General features: G+C 51.8%; 9 protein-coding genes across 9 annotated transcripts; 6 read left to right on the top strand and 3 right to left on the bottom strand.

The window, feature by feature from the left end:
* Positions 1 to 554: 554 nt before the first annotated feature.
* Positions 555 to 1,986, top strand: N0V96_007345 (uncharacterized protein; the record flags this gene model as incomplete). The annotated part of the gene is made up of 2 exons (XM_053191486.2): positions 555 to 1,471; positions 1,533 to 1,986. The coding sequence occupies 2 exons, from the start codon at positions 555 to 557 to the stop codon at positions 1,984 to 1,986; spliced, it is 1,371 nt and encodes a 456-aa protein (XP_053051048.2).
* Positions 1,987 to 2,309: 323 nt separating this feature from the next.
* N0V96_007344 (uncharacterized protein) lies at positions 2,310 to 3,320 on the bottom strand (the record flags this gene model as incomplete). Its single annotated transcript, XM_053191485.2, has 1 exon — positions 2,310 to 3,320. One exon carries the CDS (start codon positions 3,318 to 3,320, stop codon positions 2,310 to 2,312), a length of 1,011 nt encoding a protein of 336 aa, XP_053051047.1.
* Positions 3,321 to 4,826: 1,506 nt separating this feature from the next.
* On the top strand, positions 4,827 to 6,509 carry MT1 (Sphingolipid C9-methyltransferase 1; the record flags this gene model as incomplete). Its single annotated transcript, XM_053191484.2, has 2 exons — positions 4,827 to 4,949; positions 5,085 to 6,509. 2 exons carry the CDS (start codon positions 4,827 to 4,829, stop codon positions 6,507 to 6,509), a joined length of 1,548 nt encoding a protein of 515 aa, XP_053051046.1.
* A 648-nt stretch (positions 6,510 to 7,157) lies between these two features.
* Positions 7,158 to 9,206, bottom strand: N0V96_007342 (uncharacterized protein; the record flags this gene model as incomplete). Its single annotated transcript, XM_065757997.1, has 2 exons — positions 7,158 to 7,770; positions 7,942 to 9,206. 2 exons carry the CDS (start codon positions 9,204 to 9,206, stop codon positions 7,158 to 7,160), a joined length of 1,878 nt encoding a protein of 625 aa, XP_065613520.1.
* A 1,738-nt stretch (positions 9,207 to 10,944) lies between these two features.
* Positions 10,945 to 11,479, top strand: N0V96_007341 (uncharacterized protein; the record flags this gene model as incomplete). Its single annotated transcript, XM_065757996.1, has 2 exons — positions 10,945 to 11,344; positions 11,427 to 11,479. The coding sequence occupies 2 exons, from the start codon at positions 10,945 to 10,947 to the stop codon at positions 11,477 to 11,479; spliced, it is 453 nt and encodes a 150-aa protein (XP_065613519.1).
* A 1,194-nt stretch (positions 11,480 to 12,673) lies between these two features.
* On the top strand, positions 12,674 to 13,922 carry N0V96_007340 (uncharacterized protein; the record flags this gene model as incomplete). Its single annotated transcript, XM_065757995.1, has 2 exons — positions 12,674 to 12,681; positions 12,878 to 13,922. 2 exons carry the CDS (start codon positions 12,674 to 12,676, stop codon positions 13,920 to 13,922), a joined length of 1,053 nt encoding a protein of 350 aa, XP_065613518.1.
* Positions 13,923 to 15,021: 1,099 nt separating this feature from the next.
* Positions 15,022 to 16,427, top strand: N0V96_007339 (uncharacterized protein; the record flags this gene model as incomplete). Its single annotated transcript, XM_053191479.1, has 2 exons — positions 15,022 to 15,089; positions 15,170 to 16,427. The coding sequence occupies 2 exons, from the start codon at positions 15,022 to 15,024 to the stop codon at positions 16,425 to 16,427; spliced, it is 1,326 nt and encodes a 441-aa protein (XP_053051041.1).
* Positions 16,428 to 16,959: 532 nt separating this feature from the next.
* Positions 16,960 to 18,776, bottom strand: N0V96_007338 (uncharacterized protein; the record flags this gene model as incomplete). Its single annotated transcript, XM_065757994.1, has 5 exons — positions 16,960 to 17,019; positions 17,363 to 17,729; positions 17,800 to 17,968; positions 18,034 to 18,269; positions 18,532 to 18,776. 5 exons carry the CDS (start codon positions 18,774 to 18,776, stop codon positions 16,960 to 16,962), a joined length of 1,077 nt encoding a protein of 358 aa, XP_065613517.1.
* Positions 18,777 to 20,040: 1,264 nt separating this feature from the next.
* On the top strand, positions 20,041 to 21,743 carry N0V96_007337 (uncharacterized protein; the record flags this gene model as incomplete). The annotated part of the gene is made up of 3 exons (XM_053191477.1): positions 20,041 to 20,409; positions 20,485 to 21,361; positions 21,421 to 21,743. The coding sequence occupies 3 exons, from the start codon at positions 20,041 to 20,043 to the stop codon at positions 21,741 to 21,743; spliced, it is 1,569 nt and encodes a 522-aa protein (XP_053051039.1).
* Positions 21,744 to 24,196: the final 2,453 nt, after the last annotated feature.

The following is a 24,196-nucleotide window of genomic DNA, read 5'->3' as shown; positions in this document are numbered from 1 at the left end:
TGCGAATCTGCGGCCTGTAGTACGACGGTAAAGCATGCTTTCTTGTTGCATTTGGGGCCCTGGAGGGGCGGCTGCCCCCTCTTCCCCTTCTTCTCTCGAGTGATGGTCGAATCTTGGTATGCTCACGATCGGAGGATCCTTGAAACACGGCTCCCCAATCAGCGTCAGCCTCGTTGGCGTCGCCCCCCGGGGGCCCGGAGGATGAACACCCCCCTCCTCCACCCTCTACAGGTCCCTGTTCCGATCTAAATTACACTCCCTCGCCCAATCCCTCGTCTGCATCAGTTTCTTCTTTCTCATTCTTTTCCTGTTTTGCCTATCCTGGTCCCTTTTTACTCATCACTCTAGATTTTACGTCTCCTTCTCCTAGTCTCTTTTGTCTCTTTGCTCTGTTATTAATTATATGGATACCATTGAGCAACATCCCTCGTCATAACTCATCCCATTCTTCAGCGGAGGTCACCTTTTGGAACACGGAAAAGGAACGGAAGTCCCAGGAAGGGTCGAGCTAGGAGTAAGAAGACGATCTCGCAGTGTTACGCACCTACAACAAGATGTTGTTGAACGACTGCTTCGCGCGGCTACCGCCTACCGCCGCGATACTGCTTCTCTCGAGTATCTTCGCCCTGACCGAAGCCGGTGCTCTTCCCCGCCAAACAGAGCAACCTCAAGCTCACATTGCCTACCGCACACTGGACGTCCGTAACTGGCCGCTGGCAACACCGGCGCCATGGCTGGGTATTATGAGGAGGCAGGACGACAGCACAAACACAGTCTGTGGCTACCTAGGCGGTGACCCAAATCTGCCGGCGACATGCTCTGCTGGTTCCCACTGCGCCATGGACGCTTCCGTCTCGGCCATCGGCTGCTGCCCGAACGGCGCCGCCTGTACCACGGGTGTCTACACGAGCTGTGTCGACGAGAACAGCCCCACTCAGACAGCTTCGGATCCGTACATATTCACTTGCCAGGGGTCCAATGTTTGCTACCGCAACAGTTTTGATGGAGGCGCCTACCAGTATGGGTGCGGCACCACAAGTCAGGGTACGACTGTTGCTGCCACGGCATCTGGACTCAGCACTACTGTGGCCATTACGCACATCTCGGGCCTCGTCACGAGACAGGAGACCGCTTCGTCGAGTAGCTCTTCCTCCAGTAGCTCTAGTTCGTCGAGCAGTTCCTCTACAACTTCAAGCTCATCCACCAGTTCCACGACCAGCTCATCTTCAACGACCTCCACGACGTCGTCAGCATCGTCAACCTCGTCTGCCCCAGCGGCTACTAGCAGCGCTCCTCCAGTGAACGCCGAGGCTGCCGCGGCAGGACTGAGACGTAACGGGGGCATCATCGGTGGTGTCATCGGCGGCTGCGCAGTCTTTGTGGCCCTCGTCTCTGTGGCACTCTGGATGCGCAAGCGCAAGCGTGGTAACAAGCGTCTCGGCCCTGGCGCTGGCAAAGGTCCCACTTATGTGTAAGTTCAGACCCATCCACGATCATCCATAATCGAACCAACGAAACTAACCTCCCCGCAGCCCCCAAACCAACCAAAAGGACTTTGCACCCGTACCCGGCGGCGAGATGATGTTCGACCAGGCAGGCTACGGCCACCCATCCATGATGCCCGGCGCCCACGGCAACACCACCTCCATCAGCGGAGGCCGCTCCGCCACCACGCCGCCATCGTCCGCACCCCATGGTGGATATAATCCCGCCAGCGGCGCCTCTGCGTCCGGCGCGTCCCGGTCGACGGGGGACGATACACCCCTTACGCACCAGGGCGAGATGGAGGAGTTTTCTAGAGGGTACAATGATGCTGTCGGGCGCGGTGGCGAGGGAGGACACAGAGCGACTAGTTCGGGTACGGACGGGAGCCCTTACGGCGCTGGCGCTGGGGCGACGAATGCGGGCCATCGGGCTGATGGGTCTGAAGAGAGGCCGTTGTGGCAGCAGAATCGGAGGCAGAGCCGGAATCTGATGTGGATGTAAGATGAGATGAGGTTTGGGTAAGTTGGTTTCGTCAAGCTCTGGTGTCGTGGAGTTTTGGATATATCTTGACATTATTAAGGAGGGGCACAGTGGCCCTGGTAGACTCGGAATTACAATGCTCCTAATACGTAAATAATTCGTACCCAGCATATCGTATCTCTCTATTGGAAGTCTAACATGTTCCGGGCTTGGTTCTATTGAGTCTACGGCTCTCAGCTCGGGCTTAGCCTTGAGAAAACTCTCGACGCCTACCCTGCATATCAAGCATCCCGACACCTACACAGAGACAGAGTCTGCAAAAGTCCACGCGCAACCCATTGCAACTATTCCAAGCCATAGATAATCTTCTTCACAACCCCCTGATCAACATTCCCCCCACAAAGCAAAACAACACTCGTCTGGCCCGCAACCTCCCCCTTAACCTTCTCAAACCCGGCCAGCGCCAACGCAGCAGCCCCCTCGACAACCATATTCTCCTCCATCGCAATCCTCCTCATCGCATCCGCAATCTCCTCCTCGCTACAGCCAACAACCCCATCCACCACCTCTTTTGCAAGCGGCAGCGTAATCGAGTCCTCGTCCATCCCGCCCGCCACCGCCTCAGCAAGCGTAGGCAAATGCCCCGTCTCCACGACCTTCCCAGCGCGGATCGATTCCGCCAGAGCCTGGGAATTCGTCGCCGCGACGCCGTAGATTTTCACGTGTGGAGCAAACGCCTTGAGAACGGACCCGATGCCGCTGATGAGTCCCCCGCCGCCCATGGCGATGAAGATGTTGTCGAGGCGGGGGATTCCTTGGGCGGCGCACTGTTCTAGGATCTCGAGGGCGATTGTGCCTTGCCCTGCGACGACGAGGGGGTCGTTGTAGGGTGAGATGTAGGTGTACTCCCCCGAGGCGGCGAGCTTCTGGGCGTGTTGTTCTGCGAGACCTGTTTCTGCGCCGTGGAGGATGACGGTCGCGCCGAGGGACTCGATTTTGGCGAGTTTGGTGGGGAAGACTGTTTCTGGGAGGACGACGGTGAGGGAGCGGTTTAGGGCTTTGGCTGCGTAGGCGGCGCCGATGCCGTGGTTTCCTGAGGAGGCGGTGATGAGCTTTTTGCTGCTGTTGTTGTGGGAGTCGGAGTCGGGGGCTTGGGATGCGGAGATTTTGGAGGTTGCGCCGCGGAGTTTGAAGGAGCCTGTGAGTTGGAAGTTTTCTGCTTTGAAGAGGACTTGGGCGTTGGTGTCGCGGCCTGTTGTACGGGCTGGGAGGAGGGGGGTGGTGTAGATGTGAGAGGCGATGCGGGACCTGGCTTGGACTGCGCTGGCTGCTACTTCGTGGATTGAGAGGGACATATTGGTGTGTGGTGATGGAGATTTGGAATCTGAGCAATTGGAAATGTTGGAACAAAGGTAGTATGGTACTGTTGGTTGAGTTATGGATAAAGAACTCGATCTGGTTAAATTTGATGTACCTACGTAGGTGTACTTATAGAGAGCACTTTGAAGACGTCTTAAAGATGTGCGAATCAGCGACTTTGGAACTTTGGACCGGACCTGTTACGCCCTGTTGGTGACTGGTGACCCACTCAAAAGGCTGCATTCCTGATTGGCTTGAGTGGCATTTACCTTTCTAGCCATGCAGGTCATTGGATCCTTCCAACTGAAGTCCCAGCGCCGTCTGCAATGTAACGATGTCTCGGACCCGGGCCGGGCTTGACGTTGCTAGAGTGCGACTTGGGTCGGCAACGGCGGGCTCCACAATGCCGGTCGATGCATCCACTAATGCCGTCCCGAGACCCGGGAACCCGGATGGACTTCGGATCGGATCCGGAGCAATCTGGGCCATTTGATAAGGCACCTTGAGATAAGGTTTCTTGGACCCTGAGGTGGGCTCGTGCCATTTCTCGGCCGAAATCGGATTCAGCATTTACTATCATGCAAAAAGGTAAAATGCATATTTGAACGGCACAATTACAATGAGGCGTTATTTCGCTACTTCATGATTGAATCCCATCACCGCTCATTCTGGCCTGGCTGGTTTCGCAAATTGACATTGTCTGATTGGCTCAACGTGGCCATCATCATTTCAAGACTCAACATGGATAGGTCCTGTTGAAGGCCCGGGCTATCAAAACCCACAACCCGAAAGGGTGAAATTGGATGGTTAGGTTCTACGGTCTACCGTTCTGTGCAACGCTGCCACCTGTGTTGTGTGTGGCTCACTCACTGGCCAAGGTATCAAGTCTCAACCAAGATCTGGGGAATGTCGAGACCTTGGAGGATTGGACGGTCTAGAAAGGCCAGAAAAGCCACCCCTACCCCTCCGGCCTCCGGGCGGTGAAGACTTTTTTTCGTGAATTCTTTCCTGACATTTGGTGACTTCGTGGCCTCAACTGACTTGGCGGTGCATTGCCCGCAGGGGTCCTTGGGATTGCCAGGGGCGCTTCAGCCAGTTGTGTGCGACGTTGCCCTCTTTTATCAGCGCCCCTGCATAAAATTGCCCACAAAAGCGGACCCAGCGGCGTCCGAGAAACACACAATGCGGTTAGGCCAAGACAGAAACGCTGCTAGAAGCCAAGTAAACCACCCCGTTACCATCCCCCGTAGGCCCCTCGTAGCCCCCGAAAAGGGCCCAGGGCCCCCCCAAATTCTGTTGGTGGTCGCGACCCGCGTCGGAAACAGCTCCAGCTTTAAATCTGTCCACACCTTTTCCCAAGGCGGTGTCTCCAACTACATCTCCAACCACCTTTCCTCCTTTGTATCCCGATACGCGGTTAGAAAACGAAGCTGCGCGCGAGAAAGATCGAAACCGCGGAGCTTTCCTTTCTAACAAAGCACCATCAGCTTACATCGTCCATCATGGCTGACGAAAAGCGCAAGGACGGCGCGCAGCTTGAGGGTGACATCACCTTCATCGCGACCCCTGCCGCGAAGCCCTCTACGTTCAGCACTGGCGAGGATTGCGGTGTCAAGACCACCAATGTAAGGACACACTCTCTCCCTCCCAGCAAACCCCTATCCCGCGGATTGACTCAATCGACTGCGAACGATCACAAACAAGCTCAATTGTCTTGTCTCCCTGCGTCTCGGACCCAAAGCTGACCTTCTCCTGTCCAGTACCCCACCATCAACAACCCTCCTCTTCCTGCCGAGGGCCCTGGCAATGAATCCTTCTCTAACTGGATACTCGGAGCTGTTCTCGCCGGTGTTCCCCTCTGGGTCACCCGCATCTTCGGCGGCGGTCTCAAGACCTTCATCTTCTTCTTCATCCTCTTCGTCGTCCCTCTCCTGATCGCCTTCTGGACCGTTTCATCAAGGTTCTCTCCCCGCATCAACGACAAGGCCAAGCTCCCCGGCCGCCCCGTCGAGCACTACCTCACTTTCAAGAACGAGGAGGATCGCAAGCAGTACAGCGGCCGCAACAAGATCCCCATCCAGACTTTCGCTGAGCTCTACACCGAGGGCCTCGTCGACATCAACGGCGACCTCCTTGACGCCCTCGAGTACCGCCACGACTGGTCCAACTTCGCCTTCACCTACTCCCTGTTCCGCTTCATCTTCCTCGAGTTCGCTCCCGATGTCATCTTCCACTCCCGCCAGCAGGATGAGGACCAGATCAAGCCCACCTACGACAAGGGTAACGACCACTACTCCTACTTCCTCGGTCCCCGCATGGTCTACACCAGTGGTCTCTTCTCCGACCTCAGCCGCGAGGAGACACTCGAGGAGATGCAGGACAACAAGATGGCCGTCGTTTGCGAGAAGCTCGGCCTGAAGGAGGGCGAGACCATGCTGGATATTGGCTGCGGATGGGGCACCCTCGCCAAGTTCGCCAGTGTCAACTACGGAGCCAAGGTTACCGGGGCCACCATTGCCAGCAACCAGGCCGCCTGGGGTAACGACGGCCTCCGCCGCGCCGGCATCCCCGAGAGCCAGAGCCAGATCCTCTGCATGGACTACCGCGACATCCCCACCAAGAAGTTCAACAAGATCTCCCAGCTCGAGATGGGCGAGCACGTCGGTATTCGCAGACTCACCACCTTCTTCCGCCAGTGCTACGACATGCTCGAGGACGACGGCGCCATGTACGTCCAGCTCTCTGGTCTCCGCAAGGCCTGGCAGTACGAGGACTTCATCTGGGGTCTTTACCTCAACAAGCACATCTTCCCCGGCGCCGACGCCTCCACCCCGCTCGCCAACTACGTCGGCTGCCTCGAGAGCGCCGGCTGGGAGATCAAGAGCATCGACACCGTCGGCGTCCACTACTCGGGCACCCTCTGGCGCTGGTACCGTAACTGGCTCGGCAACTCCGAGACCGTCCACGCAAAGTACGGCCAGAAGTGGTACCGCATCTGGGAGCTCTTCCTCGCCTGGTCCGTCATCGCCTCCCGCCAGGGCAGCGCCACCTGCTTCCAGATGGTCGTCGTCAAGAACCTCAACGCCACCCACCGCATCGACGGCTTCTCTTCCCAGTTTGGCCTGTCTGGCGCCCTCGCCGCCGCCAAGGCTGCTGGCAAGGCTGTCTTCCCCCGGTCGACGTAATTGCAGAAATCACGCGACACACCCTCCAACTTTTTTGGTGTGTGAGAGTGTAAGAGTGTGAAGAAAATGGCTGTATGTGTCCATGAATGGAAATGAATGATTTTCCTCCCCCTCCCCTTTTGTCCTCCCGCGGCGACCCGACCAAAGTTTTTTCATCTTTTCTCTCATCTGGCTCCTGGGGCCGAGGGATTTCAAAAAATGAAAAGGGGTGGGTGGAGGAGAACGGGCTTTTACGTTGTCATATTTTGGAGGTCGGGGCTTTATTATAAAAGTTTTTGATCCCATACACAGGCTAGATAGAGAGAGACAGAGACGCGGGGGATGGTTCTGAACCCTCCCACAGTGCTCCAGTGCTAGAGTCCCCGGTTTCATTACTGGGTTTCTTAGATATAGGGGAGGAAAGATGTTCACGAATGTCGACATGTTGTTGATGTTAATGAGACAAAAAGTTACAAGTTGATTCTGCTTCTGGTTGATTCGCTGTATTGCCGGTGTTGTGATGTCTTCCATCCCATTTACCCGAATGACGTCTTGATCGGGTGTTACCCCCAAGGATTGTGAGTGAAAAAATCAGCAGACCACTGAGTAGAAGTCAGACGTAGACCTGTAATCCCAAATAGCACATGGCCCGATTCCAACACGAGGACGTTAAAATATTCTAAACTCCACTTCACCCGGCTTGGTATCGAGGAACTCTCCATGCATGATGCCGTCTACATTTGCACCTCCTTTGAAGTAAAAGCCCCCTTCAACCCGCCGCTTTAGGATGATTGGCGAAGGTACTTTCCAGATCAACGTCACAACATCGTCGACCTCTACCCCGGCATGCCCAAGACCAAGCATCCCATTTGCTGTCTTGAAAAGTGTTCGATTTGTGTTTTGATGAGTCAGGTGATACCTCCATTTTCGCCCAAACAGCTCTAGAGCCTCGTCATCCATCTTTCCGTCTTTGCTGTTGTCGAAGACGAACTTGATCTCTGCGCTAGTCAAGTCGGCAATCTTCACGTCCTGAACTCGCATGACCTTGCGAAGAAGCCCCGGGACTTTGCCTACCGCATCGATGCCCACAATGCTCGTGCGGGAGTTCCAATCATTGGCAGGCGCGATCATCCGCCAAACGTAGTCATCCTCAGGGCCAACCTCCGGTCCGAGTCCGACGAATTCCACAATCGAAAGGAACCAGTCGTCGGGATTGTTCAATCGGGGCCGCGAGTAGTCATCGGGCCGAGTCCACTCGTGGGGTTTCATCACCTTGGTGATTCTATCGACATAACAGCCTCGCTGTAGGATGCTTGGTTTTACACCCCTCACTACAGAGTACAACGCCCTTCGGGATTGCCGTCTCGATGCAGTCGCTTTGAACCCTGTACCGTAGCTGATTGGCCATGTCACTAGGCCGTGTCGACCGATTTCTTGCCAGTCCGGTACCCACGTAGGAAGCCTACCGTTGGGGCTTCCCGGAGGGATGCAGTCGAGGTCAAAGCTGGGTGACGTCTCACTCTCGACTGGGTTACTCAGCATGGTCGCCGTGATTTCCACAAACACCTCTTTCCGCGTGAGAGAGTAGTCCGCCCGGAGCACATTTCTTTCGTGGTCTGCAAGCACACCAAGCAGCCCGAAAGCAATATCCCTCGGGTCCGTGGCAGAGTAATGAGGCCGCATTGGCGGTTTCTCCGCGGTCCACAGGATATCTACCAAATTCACAATCAACCCCTCTTGGCGATGACGCCGAACTTTCAGAGGCGTTAAATAATTGACACTTGGCGGAATAGTCTTGTCAGTCATAGAAAATAACGGACTGTTGTAAGGAATCATATTGCGTATCCTCCAGAGTAACTCAACGGTAGCGTCCAGTGCGTCAAGAGAAACACTCTTGCTGCCAGAAATTACAGAGGTGTTCCGGGCCAGGCAGACTTCTTGTACGATCCAGATGCGCTGCCAGTAGTCTCTAGCCAGGAGGTCGCGAATGCCTGTGCTGATGGATGGTGACTTGGGAGCCAAAAAGTCACACAAGGTCTCGTATGCGGCCACTGGGAAGAATGGCAAGGTTCCCGCCCCGCCCTCGTATGGAGTCGTGTCCAGCCCGGAGTCAACTGGGATTCTGTCTGCCAAATTCGCAGGATCTCCCGGCTCGCGGGTGAAAGCGTTTGTTCCAGTCAACTGACCGAGATAAAATGCGACGTACCGGTAGAGCATTCTGTCAATTTCGTGGTCCCACCGCAGATCTTCAGGGAGGTACTTTAGAAGTCTTTTTCCAGTTCGAGATAGGAAATCCATGGCCGCGTCACTACTCTGGGTTCCGGGGCCCAGCCACATGTAGACCATTTCGGCGCCGCTATAGATGTCCCGCATAGCGTTGATCTGCCAGCTCTTCTCCTTCAAGTCAATCTGTTTTATACAGATGGCATCGATCCAGAGCCACGAGTCTACCGCGTTCATTCGAAGTTGCTTGAGCGCAGCGTGGAGGTTCAACGTGACGTTGAAGGAGGCGCCCTCGATTTCGATGGCCGTGGTGTTAGTGGTGCTCCCCCACACGTACGAGAGTGCCGCGTATGACAGTCCGGGCTCATCTAGCGAGGCGTGCTTGATGTCAAGTGCAATCATGTTCTTTGCGCTGACTTGTCCGTCGGGCAAGGGGCGGATTCGGACGAGCCTGATTTCTCGCCGATCTTTGTTGAGGGGAGCATGGGTGAACATGTTGTACGCGATATGAAGATGTCGCGATAGCGACGATGTAAGAAACGGGTTGAAGTATAAGTTGTCTGATTTCCGAGCCAAGACTTGGTGATTCTTGTAAGTTGAAAGGATCTGGGAATGGGCCGGGAAGCATTTGGGGGAAAGGAGCTGAAAGATCCCTGGTGGTCCGCAAGAGGCAGCCTGCACTTTTGAATCACATGAGGGGAATTTCATTGGTCGTTCAACGCGAACCAGTGATCTAAGAGCCTGATTTATCACGAAACCCCCTGTTCCTAATACTAAAATGTTTACTGTGAGAAATCTGCCTGCGCTAGCCCAGAATCTCAGACCGGATATGAAAGCTTTCGGAGGACGGCATATATTCCCCCAGCAACGGCTGCCGGAGTCTCAGAGTCGCCTTGATGTTCAGGTTCACCAAGTTCGCTCGCCTGTCTCTTCTCTACCTCACGTCGCTGCCAGTACCGAGGTCTCGCCTTGCCGTGTCTTCTATATACCCCACCCCCCCAAGCCTCTTCAGGAACATGGTATGGCCCTCACTTGTTGGATTCTCCGAGTATCCAAAGTCGATGACAGAATTTCTAGCCTCGACTATCAGCAACGACGCAGCGTCTCTACAACAAGGTGCTGATGGCGAAGCCAGAAAAATGACCTGCAACGACTTCAAGCGGTATATTTTTAATACCCTCAACCAAAATGGAGTAGGAACTCAAAATCTAACGTCTCCTATGATCTAAGATATGACCCTGATCTGTAACACAGGGATTTTTGTGGGATGACGATCGCCTTAAATCCTCTATGAGAAAGAAGAGGGACTTGAAAGTCGTCGGGATTCAAATAGAAATTGCGCTCCAAAACATGGATGCGAAGATGAACATGTTGCTTCGGATTCAACATGGAGTGGGTCTAATCAACATCGAGGCGGCTATGGAGCTGGCGCAGAAGACAAACGCAAGGATCTACAATGCGTTGTGAGTTTATTCAAAGTTAATGGTGTAGCTGAAAACACGTCTTTGAGGTTGCGCTGACTGCCTGTTATAGCCGACGGGTAGACCATGAACTAGCTGCTCAGAACACCGCCGTGCAGTCCTTGATCAGGCGAGGCGGTTTCTCTGCGCCGCTCTCCCGAGCCTATATGGATGCCTTGCTGGAACATCCGGAAAACGGTATCAAGGCGTTTGTTCAGAAATAAGTCACTTCTATGAAAGGAAATATCGCGCAGAGCTTCTCCGATTTGGACGGGCGTTCTGGGGATATCACTCACATGAATGAAGACCCAAGGTATCGGAGGCTCAAGACCAAGTGAAACATATTTCAGGCTCTTCCACAGTCTACTTGGACTATTGAGATGAGCTGGGCGTGGCCAAGCTATGATGTCGCGCGGATAGATGGCTCGGACCCTGGGGTTTGCGAGTTGCCACATGCGACTTCCACCACCACTTCACCTGCAATGACTTCTTACAAGCAGACGAAAACAGTACCGGACTCGCTCACAGCATTCACGTCTACGATGCTGACAAACCTGCCGACGATGACACATGCACCAATCCCGTGTGGCACAGAGGATTGTGGGACAATCAGCTGCGCGGGAGGAGGGGCCGGGGAGTGTCTTGCTCTGCCGATGGGAAGAGGGTATGCATGCGGTTGCCAACCTCGCTTGTGGACAGTTTCTTACACAAGCACGATGGTACATGTCACAACCTCAATAACTGCTGCATCAACTCCGAGGTCGCCGCAGCCGATGCCCCCTAAGGCCAGCTCTACGACATCGGCACCAACTTCTAGATGGACTCAGTCATGTAAGATTGGCGGTCTGAGGTTCGACCGAGAGACATTCACTGACTGGGTTGAGGAGTTCTGCAAGGATACTAATAAGAAGAAATGGAGTAACGACAAGTGGTTTGGTGCCGCGGTTGATGGCAAACTCGTCAAAACCAAGAGTATCAAGGTCTTTGAAACCGACAGCGAAGAAAATGTGTCTTCGTACAAGTTCACCATCCACGTGGTCAGGCCCAATAACAACGCCGACGAAAGCTTGTGGTGTGATATCAATGGAAGAGGTTCAACTTTGGCCTCCGCTCTCGATTGGCTGAGAGAAGACCCTCAGCAATGCAGAACTCAGTTGTATGAGTTGCTCAAGTGTAAGTAAAAAACTTCCCTTCGGTACAACGGAACTATATTAACACACTTTCCAGGTGGGCCGAATGCAAATGGCGCAGATAGACCTTCAGGAGGAACCCGAGGAGGTCTTTGCTTGCATTGGACCATCGAAGTGAGGAAGGATGAGGAGTGAGTGAGTCACTGCCGGAGACGCTCTGGTTGATATGAGTTTCGTTCTCATGAGACGGAACTTTACGTGCTTTTTCTCTGCTAGATATCCCATGGTTGTTTTCTCTAATTATGATTCATTTTTCGAAATCTCCGAAAAAACCTCATTTTTCCTATAGAAGGCCTAATCGTTGTTTTGGGGTCGAATTTATAGTTCTACTTTCAGAAAAATGACATTGTGGCTCTCATTATATACTTTGCATTGTTCTATCTTCAAGTGATATAAGAATATCGAGCATATATGAGACAGGGAGTCATGGAGTATACTGTCAGTTGAGATTACTGGAAATCATAGCCCTACTTTTATCATCGGAATTTCAAGCATGTTGGTAAAAATTGAATCACTGAGTATTTCACTGGGCTACAGTCGAGGGCAACTTAGTTTACATGTGACCTAACCCTTGAAAAAGACCATGGCAAAGCCCTGGTGAGCACCCTTAGCAACTCCCTTCAGCTCTTGATGTGCTGCACAGCCATTGTCATAGTAATCCATATCTTCTTTCGATGCAAATGTAGAGATAGCCGCAATCGTGAATCCTTGAGCTCTTTGATCTGCAATAGCTAGGCTGGCCTTCACCGAGACTATGTATGGCTTGCCATCCTACAACTGGTAAGCTCAGAGCTCATGGTGTGGTATCAAGACAATGCTAGCCAGATGGAGATTGACTCCGCTCTCAAAAGCCTAACTGGTCATACTCACTTTCAAGGCCTTTTGGGGCATCTGCTGGTAGAGCGACAGTACTTTGTTTTGGTTCTCCTCGTCTGGGATCTTGAAAAGAGTGATTCTCGTAATTTGTTCAGACATTTTCGTGAAGCTAATGACTTGGGTCTTCTAGAGTATCAAAAGTTACGGGGCAATTTGGTGTCGTTGTGTTGTGGTGATTGTCGTATAATTCGATCAACAGCTGGCGTTAAGACTGAAACTTGGCACACTCAACCTTCCCTAAGATCAACTTTCTTGTCGGCTGTTTTTACACTCCGACAAATAACACAGAAGCCGAGAAACTCCCATTGCCGAAGATCCCTGAACCGCCGGCAGCGGCAGATTCGTGATTGAATGAGGGGGTTGTTTGCATTCCGAGCCGTCGGAACCAAATTTCGGATTCTCGGAACCCACCATTTCGATGGCTGCCACAGCGATCATGGAAAGGTAAATAGAAGTGTGTTAATACACGAAATCAAACAAACTCGAATTACTAAGGTGTTGACTCAACCAAATTGCTGAAGACTTTCCACGTCTAATTACGCAAGATGAAGTCCTGGCTCCCCATCCCACCCCGGTCGCACTTTTCGCTGCTGAACATTCCTTTCGGGGTGATTTCAAGCAAAGATAAGCAATTACACAGACCCGCTATCGCCATCGGAGAACACATCCTCGACCTTGATGCTTTTGCTACAGGCGGAGGTTTCAGTAAAGCAGCAAATGTGTCTTCCGAGCATGCAAAAGCGTTCTCCCAGCCCACCCTGAATGCCTTTGCCGAGCTTGGCCGACCGGTGCATCGCGCCGTCCGTTTATACCTTCAGGACATATTTCTCAACGACACCCCTCATCCAGACGTGTTGAAGGACAATGAGACTCTCAAAAAGGCGGCTTTGAGGCCCATTTCGGAGGTGTCTATGCACCTCCCGTTCGCCATTGGAGATTACACAGACTTTTTTGCTGGAAGAAACCATGCTCACAACGTTGGTGTTCTGTTCCGTGGACCGGCCAACGCCCTTCAGCCGAATTACAGCCATTTGCCCGTCGCCTACCACGGTCGTGCAAGCTCAGTCGTTGTCTCTGGAACTCCTCTTAGACGGCCTTGGGGACAGGCGCTGCCGGCCCCTGGCGCAACCGAGCCCGTTTTCCGGCCATGTGCGCGCCTCGACATTGAACTCGAGATGGGCATGTTTATAAGCAAGCCGAACGACCTTGGTAGCCCGGTGTCTGTCAAAGATGCCGACGAGCACATCTTCGGCTACGTCTTGATGAACGACTGGAGTGCAAGAGATATCCAGCAATGGGAATATGTGCCCCTTGGTCCGTTCAACGCGAAGAATTTTGGAACCACGATTAGCGCCTGGGTCGTGCTTGCGGACGCACTTGAGCCATTCAGAACAAAAGGGCTAGAGAATGAAACCCAACTACAGAAGTATCTCCAAGAAGATCGGTCTGACAACGTTCTTGACATCAAGTTAGAAGTAACTCTTGCTCGTAAGTTGAAACCTCCCGACCACCCTACATACATGGCAAATGTACTGCGTTGGAAGAAAACCAGGCTAATCAAAGCACGCTTTTCTTCACGATGCAGCTTCAGAAGGCGAGGAAACAACCGTTACTCGCACATCTGCCAAGAATCTTCTCTGGTCCTGGCCGCAGATGGTGGCTCATCACTCAATCTCTGGGTGTAATCTTCGTGCTGGAGACCTTCTCGGATCTGGTACCATTTCAGGGGACCAAGCAGGGACGCAGGGAAGCTTGCTGGAGCAGTCTCAAGGAGGCAAAGTCCCAATCAAGCTGAATGGCGGGCAAGAGCGGAAGTTCATCCAAGACGGTGATACGGTGGTTATTCGAGGCTGGGCTGGCGAACAGGATGGTCAATTGGTTGGGTTTGGAGAGTGTATTGGCCAAATACTACCTCCGATTTCAATGTAAAGAAATGAGAGGTTTATGAACTTGGCGATTGTAGAGTTAAATAGTCAATACACCATGCCATCAAAGTCACATAACACCACAGCTGGGAAATGCGAGTCTTCGAGGTGCTATATCGTTATTGTTTTTATCGAAGAGTGGTTATACAGGCACAATTAACTTGCATTTTGCAGACCATACTGCATATGTTTACTTCAAATATAGACATTAATGAAAACGGAACATCGAAACTTTCGATACTGCATAACGAGCGCAGTGCGACGATGAGGCCAATGAGCCATTGCTGTGTTCTCAATCGCAGACTCTTGATGAGATTCTGACTTCCTTCGCATTGCGCAACCGGTGAGAGAATTATCTGAGAAAAGCCTCAGATCATGTTGAGATCTGATGGAATCGTATCCCGCCTCTAGATATCTACGCACTTAGCATTGCCGAGTTCACGAGCCGCAACCAGGTAACTCGGAACCGCTTATGTTCCGCAGTTCCGGAGGGATACACGAATTGACTTCAAACACTGCATCTTGCAGTGAAAGTAAGTTTCCGTGACGTGTAGTTCCGTAGCATTGCTTCCATCACGTTTCATTTGCCTTTCCCTTCGGATTACTGCAACGCGGGGTTGGTCGCTTCAACTGCAGCGGTGCTGTCCCAATGTGTGCATCCCAATCACACGTGCCACTCAAACATGCAGAAAACCAAGACTTCATATACTACATAAGATTTGCATTCAAGGGAGGTAATAACTACCGTTTCATACCAAACAATTGAGGCATGCTTTCAAGATACGATCATTGCCCACCTTATCCATCTTCACGACTGTAATTGTGTTTCGGGACTACGTTCCTCATACAGCATACAACCATGCCTGTGACTAATTTCTCTACTGAGGAGAAGTACGAGTATCTCAACGGATTTGGGTCTCTCCATGAGTAAGTCCGGGTTTCTTGCATCATTAATAATGCCGAAACCTGTTATGTCGTCAGCCTGGTGTTGACCAACAATCATCTAGATCAGAGGCGATCAAAGGGGCTCTTCCTATCGGTGCGAATTCTCCACAAAAAGCGCAGTATGGCCTGTACGCCGAGAAGCTCTCTGGCACTGCGTTCACAGCACCTCGTCATGAAAACCTTCAGACTTGGCTTTATCGTATTATTCCAGCGGCCTCACACTCTACATTTGAACCGTTGAAGCAGAACAGACCTGACTCCGGAGGCAAACTTCACCAAATCCCGAATCAGTTGCGATGGGATCCGTTTGACATCAACAATGAGACAGATTGGATTAGCGGCCTCCGCCCAGTCGGTGGCGCCGGGGATCCCAGCATGAAAACGGGTCTCGGAATTTTCATTTTTGCTGCTGGTCGAAGCATGGATTCCAACATGGCCATGTATTCTTCTGACGGAGATATGTTGATCGTTCTCCAGCACGGTGTGCTTGATATCAAGACCGAGCTAGGCAGCATACTAGTCCGGCCCAACGAGATTGCCGTTATTCCACGCGGTATCAGATACCAAGTCAACCTGCCCAAAGGACCGGTCCGAGGATACATCCTCGAGCTTTACCAGGGCCATTTTGTACTCCCAGAATTGGGCCCTATCGGTTCCAACTGTTTGGCCAATGCACGGGACTTTCAAGTTCCGACGGCAGCCTTTGATGAGGATGCAAGCCAGTGGTCAATTGTCAACAAGTTCAACGGGGATTTCTTTATCGCAACACAGAATCATACGCCATTCGATGTTGTAGCCTGGCATGGCCAATACTACCCATACAAGTATGATCTTGGCCGCTTCTCTGTCATCGGCAGCATCTCATTTGACCATCCGGATCCATCCATCTATACGGTCCTCACTGGTCCGTCAGACCACCCAGGCACAGCCGTGGCCGACTTTGTCATCTTCCCGCCTCGTTGGCTTGTGCAGGAAGACACCTTCCGCCCTCCATGGTACCACCGGAACACCATGTCTGAGTTCATGGGCCTCATCTGCGGCGACTACGATGCAAAGACTGGTGGCGGCTTCCAACCTGCTGGAGCAAGTCTGCATAACGTCATGTCTGCCCATGGACCTGATGCTAGCACGTTTGAGCGGGCGTCAAATGCCGAGCTGAAGCCGCAGAAGATCGGCGAGGGAAGTATGGCTTTCATGTTTGAGAGCTCTCTGATGATTGGAGTAACAGACTGGGGCTTGGAGACATGTCAAAAGGTCCAGAAAGGATACAGCGAAGATAGTTGGACGGGATTGGTGTCCCATTTCAAAAGGCCAGAGTAATGTGTAGTGTCATAAGTGGGTTGGAATTCGTACCATTAGGGCAGCTATATATGAAACAGATTGTATCAAGAGGTCGAGAAGATAGCACCTTGCATCGAGAAACTGTGTAAGGCCGGTGCTTTCAAGCGATGTTGTCACTTGTGTGTGCCTTCCTTGGTTCGCACGAGCTCTTAGTCTCTCTTGCTTTGGAGGAACGAATTAAAAGTTGTTCAAGACTAAAATGATGTAATGTATTCACTTACGCCCTTTTGAAATATTCGCTAGATACGCATGGATTCCACCATACTGACAACCAGCTAAGGAAGTATGTATGGTTTAAATTTAATTTCAATTAAACATACATCTGCGTTGGCAAAGATGTGCGGCGCTACGGAGGTCTCCAAGCCAAATCTCCCGACGATGGTTTGAAAAGTGATACAGAAGGTTTAAACACATTTGACCTCATAAAGGATAGAAATCAATGATGAAATGATAGTTACCCGGCCCGACCTGAATGCTCAATTATCCCGAACTCCTTCAACGATATCCGAAACTACAACTGGAACCTCAAATTTTGCCCGGCCTCGGATGACATAATAACCAAGTCCGAAGACTAACCAACCTGCCATGACAACAGTAGAATAGTTCATATTCTGGGCAGTAACCGGTTGTGATGAAGGGAAAGTGCTAAAAATGATGACAACGGTCATCCAGACAAGACTGATAGTATTCAAGACCAGCCCCACAACCGGGCCCAACCTGAAAGGCCCGTATTCCTTGCGAGTGAGCTTGCCCCTACCGACGAACAACATATAAGCAATAGGAATACTGTAGGAAAGATAGATGCCGATAATCGCCATGGATAATACGGCATTGAAAGCGGTAGTGTTCGCCAAGTACAGAAAGCCGAGAAGAATCTGGGCCACAGTAACAAATACTATAGAGGTTACTGGTACCTGAAGCTTCTTGTTGACGTAACTGAAATGCGAGTCGAATGGAACAGCTCTGTCTCTAGCGAAAGCCCACAGAGTGCGGGAAGCGGAGGTGATGCCGCCTACTGTTGCAGCAATTGCAATCAAGATCACTAGGAGCGAGAGCACTGTCGCTCCGGCCCGAGATCTGGTAACATCGAGATAAATCTGCATGAAGGGGAAGCCGGTCGGTGTAGTCAAAAGGGATTCCAGTGACCCAGTCGAGAACAGGAGAACCGTGCAGTAAATGAAGCCCATCAGGCCATTAACAGTTACACTTCCGACCATAGCAATGGGGACATTGCGTGGGGCGTTGGGGATCTCTTCGGCCATGTGACAAGCAGCGTCGTACCTTTTGTAAACCAAGTCAGCACCCATTGAGGGGACCATAGATGGGAAGATACTTTATAGAGAGAACTTACCCAAGGAAAGGATACACCGCGCTAATCAAGCCCACGAGCCACGACACACCATCATTCTCCCAGCCACTACTGTTGACGACTTCGGTGAAGACAAAGGACGCGGTATTCTTGGGAGCCATGACGCCAAGGACCACCAGTATGACTACGAAACCCACAACGTGGAGAATACCTTGGCATTGTTAGCGAAAGTTTTCGCGTAATAGACCTTAGGTTTATTCCTCTTGTCTTTCTCACCTGAGATCATGTTTGCGTGGGGCAGCATCTTTGACCCCCAGATGTTGAGCGCCGCTGAGTATAGAAGCACAGCCCAGTAGAACAACATGCCTTGCCATCGTGCCGGTATGTAGGAGTCGTCGTTGATGACGATCAAGGACTGGGTTTGCAGGCCAGCTGCAAACGCTGCTGATGCACAGAAGACAATCAGACCACCCACGGAGATCCAACCGGTCGTGAAGGCTGCGAGTGATCGGCTACGAGGGGGACACAAGGCCGCGACCCAGTGATACTGACCTACCATGGAGTAATTAGCTTTGAGAGGGCAGGAGCCAGGGTCGCCAGGAAAGCTTACCTCCTGCAGTAGGATAGATGGATGCAATCTCGCCAAGAGATGATGCTATGCACACAGAGCACAGAAAGGAAAGAACACTGAGCAGATTATCAACCCATGTTCGATGACTTGGAAGTTCTCCACTGCGTGATAGAAACAGATTCGAGTGGTTGACATTAACTCACAAGTTGTAGAATAAGCATGGCGCACCGCCATTCACGAGTGCCTGAGCAATGACAGTGGAAAGTGCTTCCCATGTTGCCATAAGACATAGGCATAATGCCCCCAAGGTTGTCAAAGAGAATTGCCGCTTCAGCTCCTGCTGATGGCCGAGTTGCGCGAGACGTTCTTCATCGGAAAGGACTAGATAGCCGGGGATGCTATCAACTGCCTTGAGCTGGTCGTCGGTCTTTGTTTCGTTCTGGTCCATGATGGAGTTTCGAGCCATTCTGTCTGGATCGATACTTGCTGTTTGGTGTTTCCAACTCATCTTTGATTGCTTTCTTTCTTATTTCTTTTCGAGTCCGGAACACGGAATTGGGGCACCGGGCACGGCGGATGCAGAATTTCGAAGAGAAAGGGGATGTGACAAGCGGACAGTCACGCGGGTATACCAGCGATTGGGGTTACCCAGCGGAGACTATCAGCTTCAGTCTGGCTTTGATAATGCGGCAGCAGTGGCACAATGCCTAGTACAATAACTATTGATAATGCTTTGATGCTAACAGGCTCTTAGTTGGATGGGAATCGCGTTCAGGGCCGAGGAATTGGTGACAGTGCCAGGCGACGGCGCTTGACCGTTCTCGTCGAGAAGCGAGATATTGAGCATGGGCGATTTCCGCATTCCGAGAGAAGGCAATTGGGGTTTGGTGGGCACCAAATGCAACACGCCTCATAGACTCAGTAAACAACAGTGAGCAACCCCCTCGATGATCGACGAGAGGCAAGGTCCTGATGGTGCAGAAGTGTTGGACACCAAACGAGTAGTATGTACTTGGTCACCTGATTGGTCATTTGTGATGATACCGGTCATCCTTGTAGAGAGAATCAATCATATCTGCTGAATTTGTCTTTGTTCTTTGTCTGACTCGTGGCAATAGATAAGAATAGGCTACGGCATTTTCACTGTTACCTTTGACACGTCTGTCTGCCGTATCTAGTTGGAGTTGAGAGGATAGGGGAATAAGTCCAAGCCACGTTTGGCATTCGACTTTCGAACAAGGCAATGCTTGCTCATGTCATATTATCGACCCTGGATAGATTCAAAAGTCCAGGAAAAGGTTCGGCAACGGCAGTGCTTGCTACTCGGAACCCTATAGCTTCCGCTCGGAACGCACCCCGCATTCTCTGCAAGCCATCCCGACGTTCCCTGCGGGGGTCATACCCCTAACTGCATCTGCAAAGCGACCTGGGGGTGGGGAACGCGGGGAATTAGTGTACTTTGTAATGAACCAGTTCCGAGAGGTCTGTTTCCAGATGGCGGTTTGCCAGGAGGGACAGTACCGACGGGACCCGACAGGAAAGCTTCTGATACTCAGAGAGCGGCTCTGAAGCCGGGTAAGCACGGCGAGCTGGGACTGTCCGTATATCATGGAGGTGGTGGTTAGCTAGGGAGTTCGAGTAATGAACTAGATTGACAACACAATTCATCGTCTACAACACGTTGAAGCACACTGACATCTCAATTCCACGCCATGGCCATCTCAACTGCCATCTTTGCTTTGAAGCAAAGAATATTCGACCATGCTCTGCAGTCGACTGCTATCTCAATTCTCCTCCTACCCCTCATCTACGTCATTGCAAATGAATTCATTCGCTCCAAGGCCAGGATAGCAAAGCTAGACGGTCCTGGAGGGCTGCCACTCATCGGCAACTTGTGGGATATCCGGGTCAACGCGGCTGAGCAGTACCGTAAATGGGCCAAGAAGTTTGGCTCTGTCTACCAGATCCAGCTGGGCAATGTCCCTGTCGTTGTCGTGAACTCTGCCTCTGCAGCCAGGGCTCTTTTCGGACAGAATGCTCAGGCACTTAGTTCCCGCCCAGAGTTTTATACTTTCCACAAGGTGTGTAAGCAGAACATGGCATGAAATGGTGTTTAGACCAATAGTTTAGTAATGAGGCTGACGGAATGAGTACAGGTTCTCTCAGATACTGCTGGAACGACCATCGGCACATCTCCCTACAGCGACTCTCTTAAGCGTCGCCGCAAAGGTGCTGCTTCAGCCTTGAACCGACCCTCAGTTGCAACCTATGTGCCGCACCTCGACGTCGAATCACGGGACTTCATCAAGGAACTATACGAATATGGAAAGGCTGGACAGGCTCCCGTTGACCCTATGCCGATGATCCAACGCCTGTCGCTGTCTCTTGCGTTGACCCTGAACTGGGGTACTCGCATGAGCAGCCAGAAGGACAACCTCTTCAAGGAGATTACTCACGTCGAGGAGGAAATCAGCCGCTTCCGGTCAACCACAGGCAACCTCCAAGACTACATCCCTCTCCTGCGTATCAACCCCATCAACATGCACTCCGCCAAGGCACGAGAGATGCGCAGCAGACGCGACGTCTACCTGACCGCCCTGAACAGAGGTCTGGATGAGCGCATGGCAAACGGCACCCATAAGCCCTGTATCCAAGCCAATGTCATCATGGACAAGGACGCGAAGCTGAACCAGGCAGAGCTAACCTCCATCAGCTTGACGATGCTGTCCGGAGGACTTGATACCATCACGACTCAAGTTGCTTGGTTCATCGCCATGCTCTCTCAGCGTCCAGACATCCAGGACAAGGCCGCCGCCGCGATTAGAGAATTTTACAGCGAGAAGCAGCCTCTCTGCGACGCCGAGGATGACCAACAGTGCAAATACATCGTGGCTTTGGTGCGAGAATCTTTGAGATACTACACTGTCCTTCGCCTTGCTCTTCCCCGAGCTTCGGTTCGTGATGTTCCTTACGGACAGACCGTCATCCCCAAAGGATCAGTCATCTTCCTCAACGCGTGGGCTTGCAACATGGGTAAGACATATACTTCACCTTGAGCCTCAATTTTCAAGTACTCCACTAACACCCCATAGACTCTGAAGTGTGGACCGACCCCGAGGTCTTCCGCCCCGAGCGGTGGTTCGAGCAACCTGACGCGCCGTTGTTCACATACGGCGTCGGCTACCGCATGTGCGCTGGCTCTTTGTTGGCCAACCGCGAGCTCTACCTCGTCTACATGAGACTTCTCAACAGCTTCAAGATTGAGAAGCACGACGATGTGGACCACCATCCCGTTTCTGGCAACGCCGATCCTACTTCCCTTGTAGCGATGCCTAGGCCGTACAAGGCGAGATTTGTGCCTCGCGATACTAGCACGTTGAGTGATGTGCTGAAGGCGACCGAAGAGAAGGCGTAATGAGTGTCCATTTGAGGAGTCGATGGGCAATAGTGTAAATGAAAGTCTTTCAAGTGAATGGGAGGAGAGGAGGGTGGGAGAAGTTGAACTTGGCAGGAAGTTTTCAGTCAGATAGGGGATGAATACCAAATTTAAGATCCAGTTCAAAATGAAGATATTACGTTGCACCTTTAGCATCACAATTGTGAGCGTGGGATGATTTGATCTAGTTAAGGACGCTTTACCATACATTTGAAGACTCTGATATTCCAAGACCCAATGCTTCCGTTCCCTGCAGCCCTACTCACTCATAATGCGCTTTTGCGACCCTTTTTTTTTGCCAGGGGCTGCGACGAGTAGCCGTGATTTTACATTCACAAAGACTTGTGCTGAAAAAAGTCCTTGGTCAATTCCATAAGAGCAGTCTAAATCAAGCCCCAAAAGTGACGCGAAATCTCCTCCTCTCCAGACAATGGTGGCTGCTGCTCGTTTCCTCCCACGCAGTCTTGCATCCCATTTGCCCATATATCCTCAGTCTGCCCAAAGGCGTCGAACAGGAACATCAAGTCATTGCTGAGAGCAAATGCATCTGGGGCTCCAGCACCGAATTCTGCACTCATACCCATGGATTGTGCCGATGGCAGCGTCGCAAAGTTCGAGTCCAATCCCACAGCCGATGTGGGATTCTCTTCTTCAATCACCATGTCCATGGGGTGGGAAGAACTGGAGATTATGTTCAAAGGTTGTTGCTCGCCAGCATCAACACGTCGACCACCAGCGTTCTCATCGCCCCGAAGCCCGATGCGATGAGCTAGGGGTAGAAGTCCTCGTATGCTCTTCCAAAGTCTGCGGCTGGCTGTTCCCTGGCGAGAGAAGCACTTGACGAGCTCCACAGCGGCCAGGAAGCTGTCTCTACATGGCTCGGCAAATATTCTAGTGCCATGACAGACGGCAAGAAAGATGACCGCCAAAGAGCTCAACAGAAAATAGTTGAACGCGCTCTGCTGCCGTTCGTAAATATCGCTCGTTTCGCTCAGATGAACCAAGACAGATATGCTATCAATGGCAATATCCACGACAAGCCGGGCTTTCTCGACATCAGCTTCAATGCTTGCGGAGCTAATGACATGATGTCGATGTATCAGAGTTCTTATGTGATTGCCCCGCAAGTACAAGAGGGCTCGCAGCCGGCGGATGGAGCGGGGCTGGGCTGTCGGTATGCTACCATGTTGCGGATGGCGTAATTGAAGATCAGGGGGTATTGAGTTGAGCCAAGTTTGCGCTGTGAAGTCAAGGAATGCAACCGTGTCTTTCGGGATCGACTGAGATGGTGCGCTGAATGGTGGTAAAGCGTCCCATGCCTTAGAGCATAAACGTCCATAACCTATCAAACAACGAAGGTACTGGAAATCTTCAGACTAAGACTCAGGTTAGCCAAGTTACTTTCCGTGTACAGGTAAGAAGACTCACTGGCTCAGGCAAGTTTGGATCGATATCTCGGTCAAAGAGGGCAAAGGATAGACTGGTTCCGAAACTCCAGCGACGGTCCAATACGTAGACGCACCAGAACACCCGCACTGCTAGACTCCGCGTCTTGGGGTCTGGAAAATTGTCTGTGAGACTCAGGTTTTGGTGCAAGCCCATCTCTAAAGATGCTCGCGCTGCAATGCCGATGTTTCTCCATGCGAGTAGCTCTTCATCTGAGAAAAAGTAGTAAATACTCTTTCATCATGTCAGCCACTTCTGCTAGCAGGGTAACGAGTCTGTCGGACTTACAATCATAGCCATAATTTGAATCACTTTGAGATCAGCCTCCGCATCGAGCGTAAGCTGGTAGATCAGGTGTTTGACAGGTTCAACTAGCTTGCTGCTTGATTGGTTCTTTCCATGTGCCTCAACCACCATGCTTATGGCGATAGCTACTTTTGCAAGTATAACATCTTTGATGTCTACACTTCCGCCTGTTATGGCGCCAGGCATCATATAATCCGTGTTTGCTTCCACGTACGCACGGATATCCGCTGCTTTCGAAATCATCTCGCGCGTGTCAATGAAGGGGTAGACGATCTCAACCTCTTCTTCAAAAACTTCAAGAAGTCTCACAAAGTCTTCGAGCGGCATAGTGAGAAGGATATCTGTTCCAGGTGCCCACTGTGGGGGTTCGGACTGTTCGGGAGTTGGGTATCGGGTCGGCGCGATAGACTCACTAACCGCCGTCGTGACGGGGTCGTGAGCCGAGATCCCCATCCTCGTTAATGAAGTTTCAGCAACCTTGAGACTGAAAGCTGATCTGGTGGGCCCCACGAATTGTGGTTGCTTCGGTTCTTGTTCTCCCTGGACAGAAGAGTTGTCGTGAAGAGACATCTGTTGCTGAGATCCGGGAGAAGCCGACGTTCCTTGACGATTCTTATCCGAGGCCAGCTTTCCTACGGTATTTGCGAGGGTTGCCACCTGCTCTCTGAGCATGGAAAGCT

Source organism: Colletotrichum fioriniae, assembly GCF_027942845.1.
Source record: "Colletotrichum fioriniae strain IMI 355084 chromosome Unknown scaffold_8, whole genome shotgun sequence".
Lineage (NCBI taxonomy): Eukaryota > Fungi > Ascomycota > Sordariomycetes > Glomerellales > Glomerellaceae > Colletotrichum > Colletotrichum fioriniae.
This window is presented reverse-complemented; position numbering and strand designations above follow the sequence as displayed.